This window comes from Vidua chalybeata, chromosome 15, assembly GCF_026979565.1.
Source record: "Vidua chalybeata isolate OUT-0048 chromosome 15, bVidCha1 merged haplotype, whole genome shotgun sequence".
Taxonomy (NCBI): domain Eukaryota; kingdom Metazoa; phylum Chordata; class Aves; order Passeriformes; family Viduidae; genus Vidua; species Vidua chalybeata.
In genome coordinates this window covers 2,316,281-2,335,195 of record NC_071544.1, presented here as the reverse complement: position 1 = coordinate 2,335,195, position 18,915 = coordinate 2,316,281, and the positions used below count along the sequence as shown (strand labels likewise).

The following is an 18,915-nucleotide window of genomic DNA, read 5'->3' as shown; positions in this document are numbered from 1 at the left end:
AGCTGTTGTTCCCCTATGTCAGCTGTGCTCTGTAAAATCTGTGTTCCTGCTGTCATTAGCGCGTCTGGAGGGATGGATCATGTTTTTAAGAAATACAACGTTATAGCAGGTTAATGTGTCTTCCCATGAGCACGTGTGTTTGAATAGGTTGAATGTGTCTTGAAGAAGATGCTGATGGCTTTAATGGAGCCTCCGTGCACATTGTTTTCAGCCTTTATTGCTCTCCATGATACATTGTGGAGGTCAGCAGGAAGTGTTTGTGTGATCCATGCTTTGATCTTTGTCCTCAGCAAAGGATTGGACTGGGCCACAAGTAGTTCGTGATCATGTATGTCTGCTCGTCACAAAGATGAAAGATCCTCTTGAAATTGTGATTCTTTGAGAAGCCTGTGGGGGCTGCATGTGGAGGAGGAAATGCGGGAGGGAATGGCAGAACTGCTTGCTTTGTACTTGTTTTCTAAGGTAGAGCGATGTCAGATGGAGCTGGATGAGCCTTGGCTAGAAAATATTTAGCATGGCAAGAGAATTGCCTGGATGGGAAGAGAGAAATTCAAGGTGCAGTGGGGGATACAAGGTGGGCATAATTCCCTGTGAGCTGATATTCACTGGCTCAGTGTCTCTTGGAAGACTGCTCGGCTTTTCCTTTGAGACCTATGAAGTCTCTTCACAGAACTTCAGTCAGCAGGCAAATGCAGCTTCCACAGCACAGGGATGTACAGATAGCTGTGTGGAATTGGTGGTGGGAAGAAGATGGTCTGGGGAACTGGGTCTCTGCTGTCACATGTTTTAAAGATATATGGGTGAAAGGACACCATGGATGTTGTGAAGGGTTGGAAATGTGAGTGCTGTGAGCCGCGTGTGAATGTCTGCTGAAAGACTGCAGGGAATGTTTTCCTCCATTCCCTGTCCAGTTCCTGTCTCTGGGATGAAGCCATGTGGGGTTCTTCTTCCCAAAGTACTTGTCTACAAGGTAAGTATTCCAGCTGAATTGAGAACTCTGGGAGGATTTTACTAAGTATTTCCATGTAATCATAATGGTGTCACTTCAAAGTTTAATTTTGTACTTGTGACAGATGCCGTTTAGGAAGTGCAAGCTGTGTACTCAGTGGCTACAAACAATGCCGTTAAGAACTTACTCTGAGTTATATAATGTAGAGCAGTGTTGTGAGCTCTTCAATTCTGCAGGTGTAAATTTTCTGTCTCCTTCTTCTGATGATCTGAAGATGGTTCTTTCATGTTTATAGGTGAAAGGAGAGGGATTTCCATAGACATGTTTCTTGGAAATATCTCTGTAATAACTGCTTTTTCTTGTCCCATGCCTAGGGTGAGAAGTCAAATATTATCCATAGTAAGGAGATACTGCCTGAACAACTTTCCTCTTGGTGGAGTCTCTCTGAATTCCGCAGATCTGTGCTAACCATGGGAGCCGTGAAGAGTTAGGAGGGAGTGTTGGGGGTGTGGTGTGTGAGGAGGTCCTGGTGGAGACATGGTGTGTGTTTTTCTAGATCTCCAGGGCTATTGCTGGCCTTCTGAAATGAGTCAGGAGGAGTCTTATGCTGTTCAACTGTGTGGTTTGGACTGAAATGGCCTAGTTTGGGTTCCATATTCCTTTGCATCTTGTGAGGAGTCCATGTGCTGAAGAATGGTGATGTTGCCTTTGGGGGGATACTTGGATGTGTGGACAGAGCTGGTAATAATTTATGGTCCATATATCATTTTCCACTTGTTCAAGTAATTGGGAGGAACCCTATAATCTTAGTTGTGATGCCTGGGATCTGAGAAGCTGTGCACACAACTTCTCTTCTAATGAAGCCTGTATGCAAAATTTGCTTCCATGTTTTCTTTGGACAGAGAGAAGAAGTCTGTCTGTCCAGAGACAGGGCCGGTGCTGGAGTTCACTGTGATCTAGTTCAAAATGAATGAATGAATTGTGTCCAGCTCTGCTTGTCCTAGGAGTCAGCTGAGGCCCACAGTTGTGGTTCCAAGCTTTTCCTTTCCCTTACTGTCCAAGGAAATGCCAGTCTGGGGCCTATGTCATGAGCTCCTGTGTGAGGCCTCCTGTGGATTAGTTACTGTCCGGTTTGCTGTGCTTTGTATATACTGCAAATGACCCAATCTGCAGTGTGAGGCCATGATTGATACTCTTCTGGTGTTTTCCCATTCTTGGCTGGGTTGATTAAGATTTTTACTATGTTGGATTTGGTTTGGGTTGTCTGTTTGTTTGTTTGCTTGTATTTTTGTCAAGGAATAAAGCTGATCCTCATTGTTCCTGTCAGTCCTGTGAACTCCAAAACATAATTGTCCAGTATGGAGAGTGTCTCTCATCCATCCCTTGCAGCTGTGCATGGATTCATAGAATCCTAGAAACACAGAGCCAGAGAATGGTTTGTGGTGCAAAGGACCTTAAAGATCCTCTTGTTCACCCTCCTCTGCTGTGGGCAGGGACATCTTCCACCAGGGCAGGGTGCTCAGAGCCCCACCCAGCCTGACCTTGAATATTTCATTCAAGAAACACAACTTAATATATGGATGATTCCCCAAGGCGCTGTTTTTCTCTGCGACCAGCATGGAACCAAAATTTTGGTCTGTGTGGATGGTGAAACTAAAGGCTGTGAATGCAGAGTGAGGAGAGCTCAGTTCTGTGCCAGGAATATCAATGACTCAGTGTGGGTTTGGCTGAGAAATGGTTTGGTTTCATGCTTGGTGCCAAAGGCAGTGCCATTGCTGTTCTGCTCCTGGTTTATCTGTGATGAAAGACAATGAGAGTCCTCCAACAATAACACTTTCCACAGTAACTGTTCATGTAGAACCTTAATTCTTGGCTAGAGCTGCTAATGAATCCTGTGTGGAACCTCCATTATCCACCTGTATGTCTATGCTACAATGTCATATAGAGTTTTCTCAGAGTTGTAATTACTCTTTGATTCGGGTCTTTGTTTCCAGGAAGGTTGCAGCTCCTTGTCACAATTCTGATCAGTACTTTTAAATATGAAACAGTGACTGATGTTTTCAGCACATCCTTACTTCAGCCACTCAGAACTGAACGGTGTGTGGGGAATAGGAAGCAGAAGCAATAAGAGAATCTGTTGTAATTTGTCAGAAGATTTACCTTGAGAAAGAGGCCAATGAGAAGCTGTTTAAAATGATGGTTTCATTACTGTGCAAGGTGAGCAGGCCATGCAGTAGAAAAAGTTGCTGAGCTGAGGACTAATGCTTTGTCTGAAACCTCCTATCCTGCTGTTCTGTGAGAGTCCTTAGGGCCACACTTGCAGCTTGAGACCTGAGTGATTCCAGGTGCCCTCAGGGGTGAATTTTAAGGCCTGCAATGAAGGCCTAGAAGACTTCACTGTGAGCATCTCTGACTACTTGTTCTCTTCTAATGCTTCCTTACCTTATCTGATTCATGTTTTGGGTTTTTCTGTGGTTTTTGTTTTGTTTTGTTTTTCCTTGATTTACTCAGTATGGGGGTATATTTTGAATTATGAACAAACTGTCTTTTATGAGCAACATATGGTGTGTTAGTGTCCCTTGCTCTTGTTCCAGTGGGAGTGGAAGGCAGGAGATATGAGAGAGACTTTGTGTTGTGTTCCTGTTGGGAGAAATAGATGTAAATATGACATTATTAGATGTTGCATCTCTGTGGAGCAGAGCATGTGATAAAGATGGGGAGGAGATTGCCTTGAAGCCAATGGTTTGATGAGCCATTCTTTGTTGGGTGACTGCTGATCTTTTAGTGTGGTTGTTTATCATTTGTGTGCTCTAGAATCCTTCAGTTCCTTATCATAATGGTGGTGAGCAGACAGTTGTACCTCCCTTCTGGGTGTGGCTGTAGTGCATTATCATCTGATGCTGGATGTGAGCAGTGAGGATATGGGCACAAGCAAAACCCTCCAGTGGCATGGCGTGGAGGAAAAAGCAGACAGGGGAGCTCTGTGTGTGAGGCTAGAGAAGAACTCGGTCATTCCCTTGCTTGTCACAAGTCACAGAAAACACCAGCCTGAGCCTGATGGACTCCAGTGTGATTTGAGTTGATTTTGTAGAACAAGGGAGAGCTACAAAATGTTATTGCATCTGTACATTTCCATGTGTTTCTAACTCTTGCAGCGTTTGTTGTCATGAGCTCAACCTCAGCGTGTCTGACCTTATGTGGAAGGTCTGCTCTGTCCCAAGTGCCCGAGTGCAGCTGCAGTGCCCACAGACACCTGTGAGTTTTACAGCTGTCCAGAGGAAGGGTTTCATAAGCACTCCTGCTGTGCTCACCCAGGAACATTTTCTCTGCGTTGTAAAATGCAGAAGCATCTTGGCTGCAGTTGTCAAAGTGCAGAGTGGCCACCCAGCCCTGCCAAGACTGCCATGATCAGACCAGGGGCCAGTGGGAGAACGTGTGCAGTGTCCCCCAGGCCATCACCCAGAGGAACCTGCTGGGCAATCATCTGGAGGCTGTGAAATGGCTGAGGAACAGGCTGGAGAGTCACCTCCAAAGAGTTAGAGACAGTGGCTCCATGTCCAGGTGGAAAGCAGTGACTTGTGCTGTCCCTCAAGGGCCCTGACTGGGCCCAGTTCTGTTCAGTGCCTTCATGGACAATGGGATTGAGTGCACCTTCAGCCCATGTGCAGCTGACTCCAAGTGGAGTTGATCCAGGGGAGGGCAGAGATGCCAGTGAGGGATAGGCTGGAGAAGTGGCCCCTTGCAACCATCATGAAGTGGAAGAAAGTGCAAGGTCCTGCAGCTGGCGTGGGGCAATCCCCAGTTTAAACCGAGGGTCAGGGATAGGGAAGAGCTTTGCTGGGAAGTACTTTGGGTCATTGGTGGGTGATGAGATGGGACATGAGCTGCCAATGGGCACCTGCTGCTCAAATTGTGTCCTGCACTGCATGACAAGCACTCTGCCCGGCACGTCGAGGGAGGTCCTTGCTCCCTCTAAGCTCTTTTTATGAGAGCATAGACTGCATGCAGATCTTGGGCCAATATCCCAAATGGACATGCTAGAGTTCCCAGAAGGATGTTGGAAGTGACCTGAGTGTTGGAACATCTCTGTTGCGCAGAAGCACTGAACGAGTTGAGGTCTTCAAGCATAGAGAAATGATAGCTCTGTGTAGACTTGTGAAAATATTTTGCTCTTCCAGTTTATGAATAAACTTATAGGAATGATGTGGAGAGTTTTTTCTAATGAGGGCTGGTGGTCATAGGACAGTAGACTATTGTTTTTCACTAAAAGAAGGGTGGTTTTTATTAGGAGAAAGCTTTTCAGTGTGGGTTGTGCGAAAATGGAAGATATTGCCCAGAGAAGTTTTGGATATGCCTCCAATCTTCAAGTCTAGCAGAAAGTATCCCTGCTTATAGCAGAGGTGTGGATTATATGACATTTAAGTAAAGGCTTAAGTTGGAAACAGAGAACATTGTTTGGCTTTATGAAGGATTGAGTATTGCTTTGCATTTTCCATTGTCAGGTGCTCAGATATGGATGAATCAAAGAACTGAGATGAAGCAACTTTGATGAGTCAGAGAAAAGTGTAAAGGTTATTCTGCTGTCTTGGCATAGGGGTTGCTTCTATTGCTTTAGGCTGGTCTGTATCTCAAAGAAATTCAATCCAGGTAATGAAAGCAAAAATCAAGACAAGTGTGAGAACGCTCTTGATGTTTTCCCTATATTATCATTTACTGCTCGTGTAAATGAGCCATGATTTTATTAAGAGCAGCTGAATTCCCTTCTTTACTGCCCTGCCATGAATATTTGCCTCTGACTGTTGAATGTGACTCAAAAGAATTCCCTAAAAGCATCCGACATCGCATCTCAGATAGAAAGGCCTTGGAGCCGAATTAAGCAAGAGTTTCTGCTCCGGCTGTTTGCAATCGGGGAGAGCCCCCGGGGCCGGTGCAGGCGCCGAGCCCCGCCCAAAGCCGGGCCCCCTTGAGCGCGGCCATCCGGCGGCTGCAGTGGCGCGGCGCCGCCTCCGGGTGCCGCTGTTGGCCGCCGCCGAGCGGCGCTGGAGCCGCCGCCGCCGCCGCCGCAGCGTCCTGCCCCCGCAGGCTGCTCGCTCGCCCGGCGCCGGCCACAGCGGCAGCGGCTCCGCCACCAGCAGCAGCAGCGGCGGCGGCGAGAGGCGTCCCGAGCGGGCTGGCTGCGCTGCGACGGCCCCTGCGCTGTGTGGCGAGAGCGGCTGGAAGGGAGGCAGGGCAGCGGCGGGAGGCAGGAGCGCGGCGAGCGCAGGCGGCAGAGAATGGCGGTGAGGCGGCGGCAGAGGCGCGGGCCGGGCGGCGGGCGAGCGCTGCTGGCCGCGCTGCTGCTGTGCGTGTGGTGCCGGGCGGCGGCCGAGCGGGTCCGCTACGCCATCCCCGAGGAGCTGGGCAGAGGCTCGCTCGTGGGGCCGCTGGCGCGGGACCTGGGGCTCAGCGCGGACGAGCTGCCGGCGCGCAAGCTGCGGCTGAGCGAGGAGAAGCAATTCTTCACGGTGAATGAGGAAAACGGGAACCTGTACGTGAACGAGAGGCTGGACCGGGAGGAGATGTGCGGCGAGTCGGCGACTTGCTCTGTCAACTTCGAGGTGCTCTTGCAGAACCCACTGAACGTTTTCCATGTAGAGGTGTCCATCGAGGACGTGAATGACAACTCCCCGACCTTCAGCAAAGCTACTCTAGAGCTGGAGATTGGTGAATGGACGCTTCCCGGTGCTCGCTTTCTGCTGGAGATGGCACGAGATGCAGACCTAGGCAGCAACTCGCTGCTGACTTATCAACTCACCCACAACCCTTCCTTCACTCTGGCCATGAAGGAGAGCCCTGGTGGAAAAAATCAGCCGGAATTAGTGCTGGAAAAAGCGTTGGACCGGGAGAAGCAGAGCTCATTTGATCTGGTGCTGACGGCAGTGGATAGTGGGGACCCCGCGAGATCAGGAACAGTCCAGGTTCGGGTCAACGTAACAGACGCCAATGACAACCCACCCGTGTTCAGCAAAGCCGTATATGAGGCGAGAGTAGCGGAGAATCTGCCAGCGGGGTCGCTGGTGCTGCGGGTGGCGGCCACGGATGCGGATGCGGGCGATAACGGGCGAGTCTTCTATTCCTTCGGTCACGTCCCAGAAAGCATCCGCACGTTGTTCACTATTGATAGTGAGAGTGGCGAGGTCAGGACAACGGGTCCCCTCGATTACGAGGGAAAGAGTAAATACAATTTCCGCCTGGAGGCACGAGACGGCGGCGGGGTGACTGACCTCTGCGAAGTGCAGATCGATATCACGGACGAGAATGACAACGCGCCTGAGATAACCATTCTGTCATTGTCGAGCCCGGTGCCCGAGGACGCGCCAGTCGGCACCGTGGTGGCCCTGCTGAAAGTGCGGGACAGAGACTCGGGAGAGAACGGTCAGGTGTCGTGCGAGCTGTCGGGAGAGGCGCCGCTGTCGATCGTGGCGTCCTCGGGCGGCTCGTACAAGGTGGTGACGGCGAGCGCGCTGGACCGAGAGCAGGCGTCCGAGCATCGCGTGACGGTGGTGGCCCGGGACCGGGGCAGGCCGGCGCTGTGGAGCAGCAGGGAGCTGGTGCTGGAGGTGTCGGACGTGAACGACAACGCGCCGGTGTTCGAGGAGGCGGCGTACAGCGCGTACGTGGCGGAGAACAACGCGGCGGGCGCGCTGGTGCTGCGCGTGCAGGCGCGGGACGCGGACGCGGGCGCCAACGGGCGCGTGAGCTACTGGCTGGCGGGCGGCAGCGCGGGCGCGGCGGGCGCGGCGCCGCTCGTGTCGGTGGAGGCGCGGAGCGGCGCGCTGTACGCGCAGCGCTCCTTGGACTACGAGCAGTGCCGCGAGTTCACGGTGGCGGTGCGGGCGCAGGACGGCGGCTCGCCGGCGCGCAGCTCCACGGCCACGGTGCGCGTCTTCGTGCTGGACCGCAACGACAACGCGCCGCGGGTGCTGTGGCCGGCGGCGGCGGCGGCGGCGGCGGCGGGAGAGGCTGCGGGAGGGGCGGCGGCTCCTTTCGAGGTGGTGCCGCGTTCTGCCGAGGCCGGCTACCTGGTGGCCAAGGTGGTGGCGGTGGACGCGGACGCGGGGCGCAACGCGTGGCTGTCGTACGAGCTGGTGCAGGCGTCGGAGCCGGCGCTGTTCCGCGTGGGGCTGCACAGCGGCGAGGTGCGCACGGCGCGCGCCGTGTCCGAGCGGGACGCGGCCAAGCAGCGGGTGGTGGCCGTGGTGAAGGACCACGGGCAGCCGGCGCTGTCGGCCACGGCCACGCTGCACGTGGTGCTGGCCGAGAGCTTGCAGGAGGCGCTGCCGGAGCTGAGCGAGCGGGCGGCGGGCGCCGAGGCGGCGGCGGCCGAGCTGCAGTTCTACCTGGTGCTGGCGCTGGCGCTGCTGTCGGCGCTCTTGGTGCTGAGCGTGGCGCTGGCCGTGCTGGCGCGGCTGCGGCGGGCCGGGCCGCCCGCCGTGCTGCGCTGCCTGGGCGCGCAGCGCTTCTCGGTGGCCGGCGCCGCCTTCCCGGCCGACTTCTGCGAGGGCACCTTGCCCTACTCCTACAACCTGTGCGTGGCGGCGCCGGCCCGCGCCGTGCCCGAGGCCGCTTGGCCGCCGCCGCCGCCGGTGCCCATCCTGTCTGCGGAGGAGCTTCTGGGCGGGGATTGCTACGAGAAGCCGAGCCCGAGCAGTAACCTCGTCTTGGGAGAGCCGCCCTCCGATCCGGATGCACCGCAGGTCTGTAAAGCGTGAGCTTCTTCCTTTTTTAGAAGTTTCCGAATATTTGTCATTTCCCCCCGGGTATTCTCTGCGCGGTTGCAGCGGGGACTCCTCAGTTGTGTCTCCACGTAGCGGCGAAGTTTTAAAATTTCTTTCGGTAATAGCCTCAGCTGATAGGCTTGGACTATAGCTCGCCTTTCGGCTAGTAGGAGCATTTCTCAGTGTTTCTCCATGGTTCCCGGAGTTCTGCTGATGTGAGTTGCAGTCTTGTGTCCGTGATGGACTGAATTAAGGAACGGGCTCTCCCCTGTTCATGCAGGGCAGGAAGCAATTGGTAATTCCTCGGTCACAGCTTCAGCTTCAGCCTCGAGGTTTTGTCTTCAGCACTTGAGATCTATAAATTAGAATGTGTTAGCCAGATTGAAAGCAGATTCGTATTCTGTGGAAGGAGAACGGCTGATGGAGTCGCGGAAAAAATAAAAGAAAGCACTGACATCTGGTGTTGGATATTTATCCTTCCTGACTGATTTGTTCAGAAAGGGTATGCTCGGAACTGTGTATAGCTTTACACAAACCCGATCGTTAAATTTTGTTTTGTCCCTAATAGATTTAGAAAGGAAACGAACGTTCAAAGTTCCATTCTCCATCCTGAGTGAGAAAAGAGATTGTCGCCTGTTTCGGCAGGGAATGCGGTTGTGGGACAAGCTGGCTTCGTTTATGCATCCTGGCTGGCAGTTCGCTCTCTTTAGCTCTTCATGATTTTTATGTCGTACACTGGTGAGATTCTTTAATGATTTCTGTTTCCGAGATTTTTATTTTTCTATCCTCTTTTCACAAAAATGTTGGGCGTTTTAGTAGAACTCGTATATATCGAGAAGGGCAAATTTTTGCCATTCTGTTTACTAAGATAGACATCTGAGGTAGGAAGGCATCACACATCAGGGGGATCGGCCAGAGGAGGGTTTAGGTACTTGAATAAAGCCTATTTGCACATTGATTAGTGGTCAGCACTGTTTCGAGAGCACAGTTCTACTTGTATTCTAGGGTTCCATAATTCTTTTCTTGAACACATATCGTACCAACGTCATTAAGAAATACTTAGCTGAATAGTTTACTAATGAGATTCATTGCTTTACACATTGATTTCAGAAAAAAAAAAGGAATCATAGAATGATTTGATTAAATGCAAATCTGTATAAACTAAAGAAACACTAGGTATATCTTAGGAAGGGATGTCAAATATTTGAAGTCCTGAAACTTTCCTTTGAGGGTTTTAGCTGAATCTTTATTTGTAGCCGTAATTCAATCCTGTAACAATTAGCTCCCTGACCTCAAGAAGCATGCAATTGCTCTCGTTCAGCTTCTGTTAGTGAACTTGATAGCTCTGTATTTTCGGGATATGGTATCTTCCCGTTTTCCTGCTGAAAGCCTGTTGTTGAAGATGTTTTTGCACACAAAGGATAAGAGTGTCAATAAGCTGCTGTGTAAAATTCGAAACCTGTGTTTTAATTTACATCTAATGACATTAGTAAGTGATTCGTTTCCCGTGCCGTTAAAGAACCACGCCCACGGAATGCCTCTGCCTTCCTCCCGATGGTGATACCCTGGTGGATGAAAGCAGAGATGGGCTGGAGAAATGCGGAGGCAGGAGATCGGCGCTGGACGGAAAGTGACATCTCGGTGGCGACTGTCCCCTGTGTGTAGCAAGGCAGAGCCGCAGCGCTCGGCAGCGCTCGGTGCCTGCAGTGCCGGGAGGAGGCTGCGGGCGCCGCTGTTGACCGAGAGGAGCGAGAGGGAGCTCGGAGCGCTGCAGCCCCGCCCGCTGCGGATCGGCTCGCTCGGCTGCTCGCTCCCTGTCCGATCCTGCGGTCCGCGACCATCCCCGCGGTGCAGGTCCATTCTGCAGCCAGGCGGAGGGACCGGCAGCGGTGCACGGTGCAGAAGCTGAAAGCACTGAGTGGCAGCGGGATTGGATCGGCAGTGTTGCAGTGCCGGCGCTGCCGCAGCGGAGATGTGCTCGGTGGGGAGGCGCTGGGGCCGGCGGCAGCGAGCTCTGCTCTGGGCCGTCCTGCTGGCAGCGTGGGAGGCGGCGTGGGGGCAGCTGCGCTACTCCGTGCCCGAGGAGATGCCCAAGGGCTCGTTCGTGGGCGACGTGGCCAAGGACATGGGGCTGCAGCTGCCGGAGATCAGGGACCGGAGCGTTCATATCTTGGACAAAGGTAGGACACAGTATTTCGCTCTGCACGGCAATACGGGACATTTAGTGACGGCGGAGAGGATCGACAGAGAGCATCTGTGCGACAGTGTGCAGCAATGCGTGCTGCGCTGTGAACTCATAGTGGAGGGACAGATGCAGGTTTACGAAATCGAAGTGGAGATCACGGACATTAACGACAACGCGCCGAGCTTTCGAGAGGCAGAAATAGAATTGAGAGTGAGCGAAACGACAGCCCTGGGGTCGCGGTTTCGCCTGCCAGACGCTCATGATCCGGATTCGGGCCGGAATTCCCTGCAGAGCTACGAGCTGAGCGGTGACGAGCACTTCTCGCTGGCCGTGCAGGCGGGCCCCGGCGGCGATCAGCGTCCCGAGCTGGTGCTGGCGAAGGCGCTGGACCGGGAGGAGGCGGCGTTTCACGAGCTGGTGCTGAGGGCGATGGACGGCGGCGATCCGGCACGGACGGGCACGGCTCGGATCCGCGTGACGGTGCTGGACGCGAACGACAACGCGCCCGTGTTCAGCCAGGCGGAGTACACGGTGCGTGTGCCCGAGGACGTGCCCGTGGGCTCTGTCCTCGTCACCGTTACTGCCAATGATTCCGACGATGGGCCGAACGGATACGTGAAATATTCGATTCAGAAAATTACTGAGAAAGCCTCGCAGATTTTCCGACTGGACACCGACACGGGAGCAGTCACCTTGCTACGGAGTTTGGACTTCGAGGAAAGCAATTCGTACGAACTGGAGGTGCAGGCACATGATGGGGGTGGCCTTTCCGACACTGCCAAAATTGCGGTTACCGTGATAGATGTGAATGACAACGCCCCCGAACTCATAGTGTCGTCGGCGCTGAGTGAGATCTCTGAGGATGCGCCGTCGGGGACGGTGGTCGCCCTGTTGCATGTTCACGACCGGGACTCGGGAGCGAAAGGCGAGATTCGGTGCTTGCTCGACGGGGGCGTTCCCTTCCGATTGGAGAAATCTTTTGGAGCCTACTACCGCGTGGTGACAGCGAGAGAGCTGGACCGGGAGCAGGTGTCGGAGTACAACGTGACGGTGCGGGCGGCCGACGGCGGGTCGCCGCCGCTGCAGAGCAGCGCGGTGCTGGCGCTGCGGGTGCTGGACGTGAACGACAACGCGCCGGTGTTCGCGGAGGAGCGCTACAGCGCGCGGCTGGCGGAGAACAACGCGGCGGGCGCGCTGGTGCTGACGGTGCGCGCCACGGACGCGGACTGGGGGCAGAACGCGCGCGTGCGCTACCGGCTGGCGGAGGGGCGGGTGCGGGGCGCGCCGCTGTCGTCGTACGTGTCGGTGCAGGCGGAGACGGGCGCGCTGTACGCGCTGCGCTCCTTCGACTACGAGCAGCTGCGCGAGCTGCAGCTGTGGGTGCGTGCGGAGGACGGCGGCGCGCCGGCGCTGAGCAGCAACGTGTCGGTGCGGCTGCTGATCGTGGACGAGAACGACAACGCGCCGCAGGTGCTGTACCCGCCACAGGCGGCGGCGGCGGCGGGCTCGGGCGCCGTGTGGTCGGGCGTGGAGCTGGCGCCGCGCTGGTCGGAGGCCGGCGCGCTGGTGGCCAAGGTGGTGGCGGTGGACGCGGACGCGGGGCAGAACGCGTGGCTGTCGTACGAGCTGGCCAAGGCCACGGAGCCGGGGCTGTTCCGCGTGGGGCTGCACAGCGGCGAGGTGCGCACGGCGCGCTCGCCGCTGGCCCGCGACGCGGCGCGCCAGAGCCTGGTGGTGCTGGTGAAGGACCACGGGCGGCCGGCGCTGTCGGCCACGGCCACGCTGAGCGTGGTGCTGGCCGAGAGCGTGGCCGAGCTGCTGGCCGAGCTGGGCAGCGCGGCCGACGAGGCGGCGGCGCCGGGCGAGCCGGCCGCCGGCCTGACGCGCTGGCTGGTGCTGGCCGTGGCCGCCGTGTCGTGCCTCTTCGTGGCCTTCCTGCTGCTGCTGCTGGCGCTGCGCCTGCGCCGCTGGCGCCGCCAGCAGCTGCTGCCGGCCGACAGCGGCGCCCTGCGCGGCGTGCCCGTGTCGCACTTCGTGGGCATCGACGGCGTGCGCGCCTTCCTGCAGTCCTACTCGCACGAGGTGTCGCTCACGGCCGACTCGCGCAAGAGCCAGCTGCGCTTCTCGGCCGGCAGCTGCTGCGACACCCTCCCGGCCCGGCCGCCGCCCGACGAGCCCGCGCCGCTGCTCGGGGACGACGATCTTGCCGGCGCCCTCCCCGCGGATCCCGCACCTCCCTCGGTGAGTTTTCGGGTCGAATTCTGTCCCTGACTCTTCATCCTTCTGCTTCCCTGTTCTTTTTCTCCCCTGGTCTCTGTCGTGAGTAGGGAAGTATTCTGACAAGTAAGGCATAGTGCCGGTGAGGGATGCGGTGGTGCCTCTTGCTGCGGAGAGGTGGAGGAAGGCTCTGTGCTCTGCTTTCTGAGTCGATCGGGAGGCAGATGTAGTGAGGTTGATGGTGGCTAGGAATTCGTGTGAGTCTTTATGGTTTCATCAGGCACCCAGTGGTTTCTGTGCCCTGAAATATGTAATGCCCATGATTCTTTCGGTATTTTCTGTTGTGAATGGATGGGTTGTATTAGTAGGCAATCGTAGTTTTCGTTCTTTGCTGATTCAGGTATCTACCCAAGCTTTCACGTGCTTGACTGGGGTGAGAGTCTCTATATTGTAATCATAACAGCTCTGAGTGTAACTTCGGTGCTCATGGTTTGTACTCTTCTCCGCCTTTATGTATAAATGGAGGTCAGTAGGAAATGTCTTTGCATTTGTCTAATCCTCCAGGAGATTGGGCCCGGTACCGATGCTCCCTTGATGATATCTGTGTGACTGTTATGGAGATGAAAGATCCTCTTGAAAGCCACCCAGCTGTGAGTGGCTGAATGTAGAGGAGGGCTACTGGAAGAAATGGCAGAGGTGCTTTGTTGATTTGGTGTCTTTACAGGCTGACCTCTGTCAGGTTGACCTGGGTGTGCCTTGGCTGTAAAATACAGGTCATGGCAGGAGCCTTGGCAAGGGTGAGAGGGGAAGGATTCAAGGTGCAGAGTTAGGCAGAAGGAGAGGGTGACTGCCCCTATAGAGACGTGCACTGACCCTTTCTTTCCTGGAGCACTGTTCCTCTTTTCATTTTAGGAGTCTGAGGTTTCTTCACAGCAGAGCAGTGAGCAGAGAAAATCAGCCTCCTTTATCCAGAGATGTGAAGGTATCTGTGTGACGTTGGTGGTGTGAAAAGAAGTGGTCTGGGAAACTGGGCCTTATATGTCATTTGCATGTAAGTTAGATGGGTTAAAGACCAGCCTGGGGATTGTGAAGGATTGGAGATTTGAGTCCTGTAGTTCTACATGAGGATTTGTTGAAGGACAGAAGGGAATGCTGTTCTCATGTATCTTTTCATTACCCACCCGTAGTATCACTCCATGTGATGTCCTCCTTCCCTAAATATTTGGCAAGAAGACATGTAATTCTGGCTGCATGGGATGCCCTGGGAAGTTCTTTGTGTGTGTTTGCAGGTGGTCATAATTGCGTAACTTAACAGCTTAATTATGTACTCATTATATAAATCATAAAAGGTTATGTGGGAGTTTTAGGAAGTGCAGTTGGTGCATTCACTGCTTGGTAAAGGCCTGTAGTAATTATTACCTACTCTTAGTTACATGATCAGGAAGGGTGTGTCGTGATCTCCTTTCTGTAGCTGTTTGTTCGATTCCTTGCTCTTTGATGATCTGAAGATGGTTCTTTCTCTCTGCAAGTGTGTGGAAGATGGGGTCTGTTGTATTTGCCTGGCTGTTCTCTACATGCCTTTCATGTTTACAGCTATAAAAAGACTTTCTTAGATGTTTCTTTAACATGTCTCTGTAATAAATACTCTTGCTTATGCATGCACATACTGAAAAGTCAAATATTAGCCATAGTAAGGAGACATCTGAGCAGCTTTTCTCTTGGTGGAGTCTCTCCGCCAGTTTTGAAGATCATGGTAACCATGTGAGTCATGCAGAGTTTGAGGGGATTGTTGGGTGTGCACTGTATGAGGAGATACTGGTGGAAACATGGCATGTGTTCTGTTGATTCCTAGGATTTAAGCCTGGCTTTCTGAAAATAACTCTGAAGGAGATTTTTTTTTAACATTGAGTGTTTTGGACTCAAATGGCATAGTTTTTGGTTCAGCATTCTTTTGCTTTAAGAGTGATGAAGTCACCCAGCCTTCAGAGAGGTCACGTGTGATGTTTCCTTTGAGCTGATACTCTGATGACTGAGTCTTTAATAGAACTGGTAATAACATAGGGTCTTTAAAGCATTTCATATTTCTTCAAGGTACTGGGAGGAACAGAATTATCTTTTTTTGTGGTGCTTGGGATCTGAGAATTTGTGTGTGCAGCTTTTCTTTCAACAGAATTTGTCTTCAGATTTAACTTTCCATTTGTGTGGTGTTTGAAATGGGGAAAGAGTTTCATCTGTCCAGAGCCAGGACACTCTCCTGTGCAGGAGAGTGAAGTGGCTAAAAGGAAGGTGTAAAGCTCCAGTTTGACCTGGATTTTAGACAAGGCCCACAGCTGTGGCTGTAAGTGTTTTGTTTTCAAGGTCTAAGATGTGACTGTATCTGGGGTTTATGGTGTGAGCTCCTGTGTGAGCATCCGGAATACTTCTCACAAACTAATTCCCTTTGTGTATCTATGACAGCTGACACATTCTGAAATGTGAATCTATGGTTCATGGACTTCTGACGGTTTCTCAGTCTTTTTGTGTCATATTTGTTTGTTTGTTTCTTGTTAAGGAGTAAAGCTGGACCTCATTGTGCCTGGCAATCCTGCAAACAAATAAAAGCTGGTGAAGCTTATGAGGAGAACAGGAGTTGTTTACTCTTGAAAAAGAGGAAACTCAGGGAGGAACTTATTGCTCTCTCTAATCACTTGAAATGAGGTAGTAGTGAGGTGGGGGTTGATCTCTTTTGTCGTGTTCAAGTGAAAGGCCGAGAGGAAGTGGCCTTAATTTGTGCCAGGGGAGGTTCAGATCAGCTATTTGAATATTCTTCTCTGAAAGAATGGTCAACCACTGGAATAATTTACCCGGAGGAGGTGGTGGAGTCATAATCTCTGAAGGTATTTGAGAGGCCTCTGGATGTAACGCTTGGAGATATTGTTCAAGGCTGATTATGGTGGTGCTGGTCTGGACTAGATGATTTTGAAGGTCTCTTCCAGCTTTGATGATTTTGTGATTGTGTGAAACACCAAAAGCTATCTTACAATTATCAGGGTGGGAGACCAGTTCTCATCCATACCTTGAAGGTGGATATAGCTAAATTTATGTTTCCTTCAAATGGGACTGAATTAAATGCTCTTTTCCCTGTGGTTGATACATGGTTAGAATCTGGGTATTGACCATGATGCAAAAAAGACTGTGAATGCAGAGCCAAGAGACCAAGAAATTGGATTTGAATGTGGAAAATTGATGGGTCAGTGCGGCTTTGGCTGGAAAATGGTTTGATTTCAGGCCTCGTGCTAAGGTCCTTGCTGAGGTCTATGCTGTTTACTTTGATCCTAGTATCCTTGTCCTGAAAGGCAATGCCACTCCTCCAGCAGTAAAGTATTTCCTGAAATAGTGTCCAGGTGATGCTTGTGTAGAATGGCTTATAATATCTGCATGAAAATTTCATCTTTCATTTGTAACTCACAGGAACATAGAGATGTCTTCACAGCTGGAATTAGACTTTCAGGTTCCTGTAAGGTCTTGGTCTTTTTACCCATTTCTGGTCAGTGCTTCTTCTTTTGGAATTATAACTCTGGCTTGGCAGCAAATACCTATTTCAACCACCAAGGACAGATTTTTGTGTGTGAGGAATGTGAAGGAAAAGGAAAAAGTGACTCTTGGAATTTCTTAGAAGGGTGAAATTGAGAAAGAGGCCTCAGATATTTCATATCTTTGGGAGGTCACATAACAGAATTGCTGAGAGCTGGTGACTGTTTTTTGTAATGAACCTCACTACTACAGAGTCCAGTGTAAGACTTTAGGGCTGCACTTGCACCTTTAGGCCTCAGTGACTTCCAGGTGTTCACAGAGATGAATTCCAATGCCCACAGTGAAGACCAAGGAGATTTCCAGATGAATTTCTCTAACTGGCCTTTGTCTTCTAATGTTTCCTTGCCTTGCTTCTTTGATGAAATTTTTTTTTAATTTTATTTTTTTTTTTTTTGGTTCTTGGCTTTCTTTCTGTGAAGGTTTCCTTGCAATTATCAGCCTTGCTTCATTCAGCAATGAATCCTGTATTAGTGCCTCTTGTTCATGCTACAGCAGGTATGAAAGGCAGGAGAGGTGAGGGTACCTTGAGTTCTGTTACTGTCAGGGGGAAGGGAGGTAAACATCACCTTGGCAGTATCTCTGTGGAATACTGTGTGTGATAAAAGAGGGCAGGAGATTTCCTCTGAGCCATTAGTTAGGTAAGCCATTCTCTGTTGGATGACTGCTAATCTTTTAGTTTGGTTGTTTATTATTCATGTAGTTTAGAATCCTTCCATTTCTTCTCAGAATGCTGGCGAGCAGATAAATTTACCTCCCTTCCTGATGTGATCATGGTGCTTTATTCCCTCATAATAAATTTTCCAAGTGATGTTAAAGGGCAGTAGCAAACCAACAGCTGTGCAGCATTGGAGAGAAGACAGGAGACCTCTGTACGTGACAGTATAGAAGAACAGATGATAATTCCCCTTGCTGCTGTATGTCATACATAACACATGCTTGTGCCTGATGGAGTGCCATGTAATAGGAATTGCTGCTGCTCAGTAAATGTGACCAGCAAAATGTTGTTGCACCTGGTCTGTACATTTCCATATGTTTGTAACTCTTGTAAGATGTCATGAGCTCATCCTCAGGGTGTCTGACCTTATGTGGAACGTCTCCTCTGTCCCAAATGCCCGAGCGCAGCTGCAGTGCCCACACACACCTGTGATGTTTACAGCTGTCCAGAGGAAGGGTTTCATAAACACTCCTGCTGTGCTCACCCAGGAACACTTTGCCTGTAATGTAATAGAAATGCAGAAGCGTCTCAGCTGCAAGTTGTCGAAGTGCAGAGTGGCCACCCTGCCCAGCCAAGACTTCCATGAACAGATCACGAACCAGTGGGAGAATGTGGACAGAGTGTCTCCCACCCAATCACCCAGACCATGCTGGGCACACACCTGGAGACTGTTAAATGGCTGAGGAGCAGGCTGGAGAGTCACCTCCAAAGCGTTTTAGACAGTGGAAATCCAAGTGGAAATCAGTAGTGTGTGGTGTCCGTACTGGAATCAATGCTATTTGGTACCTTCAGAGACAAGGGGATCAGGCACACCCTCAGCAAATTTGCAGCTGACATCGAGCTGAGATCATTAGTGAGAGGTCAGGGATGATGTTTATGGATGAGCTGGTGGAGCAGACCTGTGCAAACTTCATGAACTTCAAGAAGACCAAGTGCAAGGTCCTGCACGTGGGTCAGGGCCATCCCCAGTTTAAACAGAGAGTAGAGGATTGAAAGCAGTCTTGCAGAGAAGGGCATTATGGTCACTGCTGGTTGATGAATGGGATATGGGCTGGTGATGTCCACTTGCTGCCCAGATTATATCTAGGGTTGCATAACAAGCAGGATGACCAGCAAGAAGAGGAAGGTGGTCCTCTCCCTCTACACTTCTTTGACCACACAGATTGTCAAAGAACTGCAACATCTTTGCCATGAAGAAGCTCTGACAAAACACAGGTCCTTAAGCCTGAGAAAATAAAGCTTTGAGTAGAATTTATTGTGTCTTTTCAATTAATAAAAAACACTTAAAGGAAGGTTTGAAAGAGATATTTTAGGTTTAGATTACACCAAATGTTTTATGATGAGGATGGTGAGACACTGGAATGAGTCGCCCACAAATATTGTAGTTGTGCTACCATTGGAAGGCTTCAAGGACAGATTGGATGGGTCTTTCAGTAACCTGGTTGAGTGAAGGATGACCCTGCCTGTGACTAATGACTGGATTAAATTATTTTAAATTATCTGTTCAACCCAGAGAATT

General features: G+C 51.7%; 2 protein-coding genes across 2 annotated transcripts in view; both read left to right on the top strand.

Annotated features, from left to right (window-relative positions):
- LOC128795830 (uncharacterized) overlaps positions 1-18,915 on the top strand; it is a 132,314-nt gene that overhangs the window by 19,199 nt on the left and 94,200 nt on the right.
- Positions 10,679-13,162, top strand: LOC128795825 (protocadherin gamma-A12-like). The gene has a single exon (XM_053956891.1). It carries the CDS (start codon positions 10,679-10,681, stop codon positions 13,160-13,162), a length of 2,484 nt encoding a protein of 827 aa, XP_053812866.1.